Source organism: Numida meleagris, chromosome Z, assembly GCF_002078875.1.
Source record: "Numida meleagris isolate 19003 breed g44 Domestic line chromosome Z, NumMel1.0, whole genome shotgun sequence".
Classification (NCBI taxonomy): domain Eukaryota; kingdom Metazoa; phylum Chordata; class Aves; order Galliformes; family Numididae; genus Numida; species Numida meleagris.
Genome location: NC_034438.1, coordinates 29857304 through 29864749, shown reverse-complemented (window position 1 = coordinate 29864749; position 7446 = coordinate 29857304). Strand labels below are relative to the sequence as shown.

Here is a 7446-nt window from a genome sequence, read left to right as displayed (position 1 = left end):
CTCTATACAGACCTCTCATGGTTATTGATAAGTGAGTTTGATTGTTGGATGTGATGATCTTGAAAATCTTTTCCAATCTAAATGATTCTTTAATTCTGTATGGCACCTTACCCTTCTCCTTCTGTAGTCATACTTTGTTTTCTGTCTTGCTTTCTTCCATTACAGAAAGTTAAAACAATCTAAAACCATTCATGTACAAGGGCTTGCAATAACTCTCAATCTTTCAAAATCTTAGTGTCCATATTGCTGATACCCCTTTGTCCTTCCTCATATATCTAATTTCTTTTGGATCCCTACATGAGGAATAAAAGACTTAAATATTGTATGGGAAAATCATATTTATATCATAATCAAACCTGAAAACCCTGTTTTACCTAGATTCTTGGGATTGTGACAACAGTTAGATGCTTACATTCTCTCTTAGATTTATTGTCTTCCCACTTGAAGTTGACCTTACTAGTAATGATGCTAACTGTATTGTTAAACTGAAACAGCAATTGCCTGGAAATTACTAAATTTTAATTCATTCATTTATTTGTCTGTTTGTTATTTGAATAGAATGATAATTATTAAACGCATTTTCAAATGAACTTTCTAGAGAATAGATTTATTTGCCATTGCCTAATTCATGGATCTGCAACATTCCAAATATTTTCTAAGTCTTATATTAAGTATTAATATAATATATAAAGTATTATATTCTACAATATATATAAACTACAATACGTTTTTGAAGATATTTATCCTGGTTTTGTGCAGGGAAGTGAAAATAGAAATGCGTGATAAAATATGTTAATTTTCTTGAACAGAGACAGATCTGAACACATGTAGTTATCAGTAGATATCATATGCTTTGTTCTATAGTAATCTGAATTCCTTGCAGATTTTTATATGTTGGTCTTGAAAAAGCTTTAGCCATTCTATGTATCACTATGTAATGACAAATAAATCAGGGACATTATATCTTGTTTTAGATTATGATAGGTGAGTCTCCTGTACAAGAAATATGTGATCACTAATTGGGGATCATAAAGAGTCTGCCATGAGGCAATTCAGTTTCTGTAAGTAAAGACAGGTTTTTTGTTTTTGTTTCTGAGAGGTTCAGGAAAATTCTTGTTGTTTTTTTAATCCAAATGCTATCATCACTAAAATTAGAAAGGGAAAATTAAAAAGTGTAACCCTTTAAAAGGTACTGAAGTGAATATATAGTTTTGAATGTTATAGTACCTTTCATATTTTCTTGAAGTTTTTAAAGTTTATTTTCTTATACGCTGAATGAATTTTTATGTGGTTTGATCCAACATTTTGAAAACTATCTGAAAAATTTAAATAAACCTTTTTTTATGAAAGATGAAAATGAAATCTGAACTCTTCGTGGTACAGAAAATGTCTTTCCCCATTTTTTAGGATTTCATCTGTTCTTGTTCTGTTTTCCCAGAACCCAGTGCAGAATAGTTTTGGTCTGTGATTAAAACTTCTCTGGGCAACAACAATAATGAAAGAATATAATCACTATAGATACAACACCTTGTTGATACTTATCTTTTTGGAGGGGAGGACATTTTTTCTCCCTGTTTAATATATGGGCAACTCAAGACATTTACATCATACATCAACCTTTCAAACTTACTGCAAAGTGAAAACTAAAGCTACTTTACTGCTAAAACATTCACCAGCTCTCAGAGAGAGAAGTTGTTTACTGCTGAACTCTGGGTAGTTATCTATCTGAAAATAGGTAATTAATGTCAGCATATTGTTTACTATACTTTGCAAATGTTTTTCAGATCATGAAGATGGAAAATATGTAATGAATCCATTGTTTATATGTATATGTCTACACTGTCAGAATGCACACAAAGTTCTAAAAAAATACTTTTTCTAAAACAATCTTTATATCTGTCCGTAGAGGAGTGCTGCCCTGAAAGTAATGCCTCCTATTTTGTTATGTTGGACCATTAAGCCAGGGTTGGATGCTGGTAGTGTGGCATTAGGAGACAAATCTTCCCACCAATATTTCATTAAATTTTGTTGCCATGAAACAGATGGCAGCAGAGCGGCAGTCTGACAAAATGGCATCTGACATGGAAGTGTGTATGAAGCTAAGGTGTGTCATTGAATTCCTTCAGGCAGAAAAAATGACACCCACTGATATTCATCAGTATCTAAAGGGAATTTACAGAAAAGAAAAGGACAGACTCTTCAGCAGGGTCTGTGGTGATAGGACAAATGGAAATGGCTTCAAGCTCAGGGAGGGTAAGTTTAGGTTATATATCAGGAAAAAGTCTTTTACAGTGAGGGTGGTGAAGCTCTGAAGCAGTTTACCCAGAGATCTGGTTGATGCTCCATCACTGGAGACTTTAACAGTGAGGCTGGGTCAGGCCCTGGGCTACCTGATCTGGCTGTGGGTGTCTGTTGGGAAACTCCCCAAGTTTCCCACAGGGTCACCCCCCACGGCGCGGGAAGCTCAACACTCAATATGAGTTCACGGCTTCCACTTTATTGTAGCAACACACCATCTTATATAGCATATATGCTTCCAGGGATACAGGGTCTATGCGACCAAGCGTATAAGAGAACAATACCGTTACCCAAGCTAATTTTGTGTACAGTACATGTTGTTAAGTACAGAACTCTACTAGAAACACCACATTCCATGCAGGTATAACTTGCCCCTTTCATCTAAGATTACATCGTAATACATCGTAAATCATTAGTAAATCAGTAGCTACGTGCTGCCGAGCAACCTGCCCTCCAACAATAATTAGTTCACTGGTCCTTTCAATTGGCACCTATATCCAGGGCCCAAACGCCTGACCCTGTGGGAAACTTGGGGAGTTTCCCAACATTTGGCACCCGAACAGGGACCAATGCGTAGCCTTTATCGCGGTTAATTAAGTAGGGACCCTAACCTGGGTGGCGTGGTGCAGGACTGCAGCATCCTCCGCTGCGTTTTTGGCAGCGGACTGGCGTTTTGATTTGACCGGGTGGGACCGGGGCTGCGGATCTGGGGGCAGATAAAGCCGGCCAGCGTGGATCCCCTCTCTTTGGCAGTCGCTGGATTACGATGCGAGGATGGAGCGGGAGGTAGCCCAAAAGCTTTTATTGCGCTTTTTAGAAAAGCAGCTTTCATTATGCTTCTTAGAAAAGCGGGATTCAGTGGGTGCGTTTTTGCATGCCAGGACATTGTTTAATGTCGAGGAGTGGCGAAAGTTGGGTGATACGCTATGGGATCACGTGATTGATGATCGTAAAGAGGCAAAGAAGTTAATGAAACCGTGGCGAGAAATTATTAATTGTATTAAGCGCCACAAGGTGGAACAGGATGTTGCAGATCAAGCAGCTAAGCAGCTGGGGTTATCAACACCTGTGGCGCAGGGGGGTACCCAGGATCGGCCGTACCCTTCCTTAGGCATACCTGTTTTGGTGAAAAATATGGATAGTATTGTTCCCTCTGCTCCTGTTACTGCTGTTGCAGGGGACCCTGAGTCCGAATCCGCTTTGTTTCCCCCAGGAGAGGGTAATGAAGATTTACCCCCTCCTTTGCCTCCACCCCTGCCTTCTCCCAATGAGGTGTGTTTGTCCAGGGGCGCAACCTCTGCTGTATCGGTTGGTCACCCAAAATGGGCTAACATAGCTCGGCAGGCGGTGAGATATGGAGATGCAGTGCACCATGGATAAACCGGTAGCGCACTGGTTACTTACCTGCTTTTTACAAAAGCGAATGGGCTTTTTATTCTCTCTAAGAGAGGTGAAGCAGTCTGATCAAAGGACTTGGAGCAGTTGCTGAGCTGGGCTAAGGCTCAGGGCTGCATGAAAGACATGGAGAAAGTATAGTGACTGTTATGAGTCAGTTTTGCTTGGGAATTATGGGGAGCTCTCTAACGAAGGAGCAACAAGTAAATCTCAAAGAAGTACAGAGAATTTTAAAGTTTCAGAATCGAACTGTATCTACCTTCAGCATGAGTTACTTCTGCTAAATGGTTAAGCAAAAACGCCCCTGAGTTCTCGAATTCTGGGTTTTCTTTTGATGGGGCAGTTTTGGGACAAAGTTTGCATAAGACTCTGGAATGCTTTTGCCTGTTTGACGCTGAATCTCGGCAGCGCTCAAACAAGTTCGACAGGGAAGGATGAATCCTTCCGGCTACTTCCCGCTGCCCCTCGATGAGGAAAGCAGCTTCTGCCGGACCCGATCCGGGACTTCAACCCCTCCCCCAGTAGGGGAGAAGAAAGAGTGCAGCCCTCGGAGAATGCCACTGCTGCTGCGAGGCGCCCGCAGCACCCGCGGTCGTAGTTCACTCCAGATTTTCCCTGCCTCGCGACCGCCGTCTGTAACACCCCCCCGACGCTCGCTGCGCCGCTGCTGCCCGCGCCCCCACCTCTGCTCGCCGTGCCGTTCCGCTTCTGCTGCCCATGTGTACTTTTGTTAAAGATAAGGATGGACTGCAACTAGAGAATCTTTTTGATCCTAGCCCAGTAGATCCGCAGAACGAACTGGATTTCTCCCTCCTGACGACACATCACTACTAAAAGGATTTGGCCTGGATTCCTGTGCATTCGTTTCTCCAACTGCTATGGCTGACTATACTGGACAAATATCCCCTCTTCCCCCCCCAGAACATCAGTTAACTAACTCTTTGTATGTTACAGGTGTCATTCATCAGATTGAGGAATCTTTTCTTAAGGAAGTTAACAACCCTGCTTTGTTTGCACAGTTCAAGCGAGTTTTGCATTATGTATATCGTTGAGGTATTCCTAAAAGAAAAAGGGGGGAAATTAGTTCACTGGTCCTTTCAATTAGCACCTATATCCAGGGCCCAAACGCCCCTCACTATAGAATGATCTTGGGATACTCTGATAGTTTTAAGGGAACTGACAATTGAGTCTATAGTTGCAAATATTTTGTCTCACAGAGAGAGCTGACGTTAGCAGCTTGTTTTGCTTTATGAACAGGTGCTCCACTTGGGCTCTGTATATCGCACTGGCCATGCGGATGCAGTGTACAAATGGAAAAAACCCTGCAGACCCTGAGAAGAATAAAAGCAGGAGAGAGTATGTGGTGGGTGAGAGAGGAGAAGTGCACTTCGAAGCAGGGGACGCCCTGCTGGCACTGCCTGTCACATCCACCGCTGGCGTGTTTCTTCTCTCTCCTTTCTGGTGGTTTGTCACCTTTCAAGGGTCAATAAGTAATAATAGATTAGCTTAAGGAGTTTCTGATTCCTGCTGTGTATGTTGATTGGAACTCATTCTTTTTAATGGGTTTGACAGTATTTCTTGTCATTATGCTGTTTGCCTTGTATCTTATGTTTAGTGTGTTGTCAATCGAGGCTCTGATTGAATTATGATAGTTATATTATTAATATGATTAGTGCTATTATTTTATAGAATGGTTAAAGATTGATAAGGAACTTAAGACTGCTTCTCACAAAAAGTGTCGGTCTCTCAAAATCCTTGACAGCACCTGTTCTGACGAGGTACAGTTGTGGAGTGTGACTGCTAGAATTTTCGCCTCATTTCTAGCCCCAGGAGCTGCTGCTGCCCAAGCCTTGAAGCAGATTGAACATCTTGCTTGCTGGACTGTTAAACAGAGCAATCATACTTCAGAGATCCTTGAAGAAATGTTAGAAGATATGAACAGCCTTCGCCATGCTGTATTCCAGAATCGAGCCGCTATAGACTTTCTTTTACTTGCTCAAGGGCATGGCTGTAAGGAATTCGATGGAATGTGTTGTTTTAATCTTTCTGATCATAGCGAATCGATTCAAAAACAAATTCATTGGTTGCTTAATCACACTCGATCCATTACTAAGGATCATGATCCTATTGATGATTGGTTGCTTTCTGTGTTTCCAGGTCTTACTCCTTGGATATATGATATTATTATGGAAGGTTTCAAATGGATCTTAATCATTATTCTACTTGTGATAGTTGCTAGGATATTGTATAGTTGTCTGCTGCGTGCTACCGCGCCAAAAGCTGCACTTGTTGTGACTGACAACAAGGATTCGGACATCATTCGTGATTGGCTACAAGATCAAGGGGGGCACAATCCTACGGATTGTTTTGCCTTACAGCCCTAAAAGAAAAAGGGGGGAATTGTTGGAGGGCAGGTTGCTCGGCAGCACGTAGCTACTGATTTACTAATGATTTACGATGTAATCTTAGATGAAAGGGGCAAGTTATACCTGCATGGAATGTGGTGTTTCTAGTAGAGTTCTGTACTTAACAACATGTACTGTACACAAAATTAGCTTGGGTAACGGTATTGTTCTCTTATACGCTTGGTCGCATAGACCCTGTATCCCTGGAAGCATATATGCTATATAAGATGGTGTGTTGCTACAATAAAGTGGAAGCTGTGAACTCATATTGAGTGTTGAGCTTCCCGTGCCGTGGGGGGTGACCCTGTGGGAAACTTGGGGAGTTTCCCAACAGGTGTCCCTGTTCTTTGTAGGGGAGTTGGACTAGATGACCTTTAAATGTCCCTTCCAGCTCTGAGGATTCTATGATTCTTTGAATCTAAGACTCAGGTATACGGGACAAAGAACCAATATAATGAGTTTCTGATTAAATCATTATGAACATCAATCTATGATTTGTTAGCTAAATGTTTTGTGAAACTGTGTATGGACTACCTGCATCCTCACAATACAGTAGAATCACGAAGTCATAGAATCATAGAATTGTTTGTGTTGGAAGGAACCCTTAAAGGTCAACTAGGCCAACTTCCTGCAATGAACAGGGACTTCTACAGCTAGATCAGATTAGTACAAGCCTGGTCCAGCCTGGCCTTGAATGTCTCCAATGACAGGGCTTCCACGACATGTCTGGGCAGCCTATTCCAGTGCCTCACCCCTGTCATTGTAAAAAACTTCTTCCTTGTATCCAAACTAGTTCTCCACTGTTTTAGTTTGAAACCATTTCCCCTATCACAACAGGCACTGCTAAAGAGTCTGTTTCCTTCTTTCTTATCGTCCTCCTCTAGACTCTGAAAGGGCTCTATCAGCTCTCAGGTCTCATCTGCACAGATACAGGGACAGGATCACCTCCCTTGACCTGCTGGTCACACTTCTTTTCATGCAGCCCAGGATCCGGTTTCCTCTGCAGGTTTCCATGGCACATTACTGGTTCATGTTCAGCTTGCTATCCACCAGTTACCCCAAGTCTTTCTTGTCAGGGCTGTGCTCTATCCTTTTGCCTCCCAGCTTATTCTGATAGTGCAGATTGCCACAACCCAGATGCAAGACCATACACTTGGGTTTGCTGAATCTCATGAGGTTCTCCTGGCCCACAGCTTGAGCCTGACTAGTTCTCTCTGAATGGTATCCCATCCATTAGGCATGTTGCCTGCACCACACAGTGTGGTGCCATCTGCAAACTTGCTGAGGATGCATTTGATCCCACTGTCAGTTCATTGATGAAGATGTTAATGAACACAAAGAGCACAAT

At 42.0% G+C, this 7446-nt stretch overlaps 1 protein-coding gene across 1 annotated transcript; it reads left to right on the top strand.

The window, feature by feature from the left end:
• LOC110389774 lies at nucleotides 4128-6163 on the top strand. Its single transcript, XM_021380687.1, has 2 exons — nucleotides 4128-4328; nucleotides 5367-6163. The coding sequence occupies exons 1-2, from the start codon at nucleotides 4128-4130 to the stop codon at nucleotides 6075-6077; spliced, it is 912 nt and encodes a 303-aa protein (XP_021236362.1). The 3' UTR covers nucleotides 6078-6163.

Coding starts and splice junctions, on each gene's coding strand:
- LOC110389774 (XM_021380687.1), top strand. CDS start 4,128: ATGAATCCTTCCGGCTACTTCCCGCTGCCCCTCGATGAGGAAAGCAGC. Junction 4,329..5,366: donor CTGCCTCGCGACCGCCGTCT/GTAACACCCCCC, acceptor TAATATGATTAG/TGCTATTATTTTATAGAATG.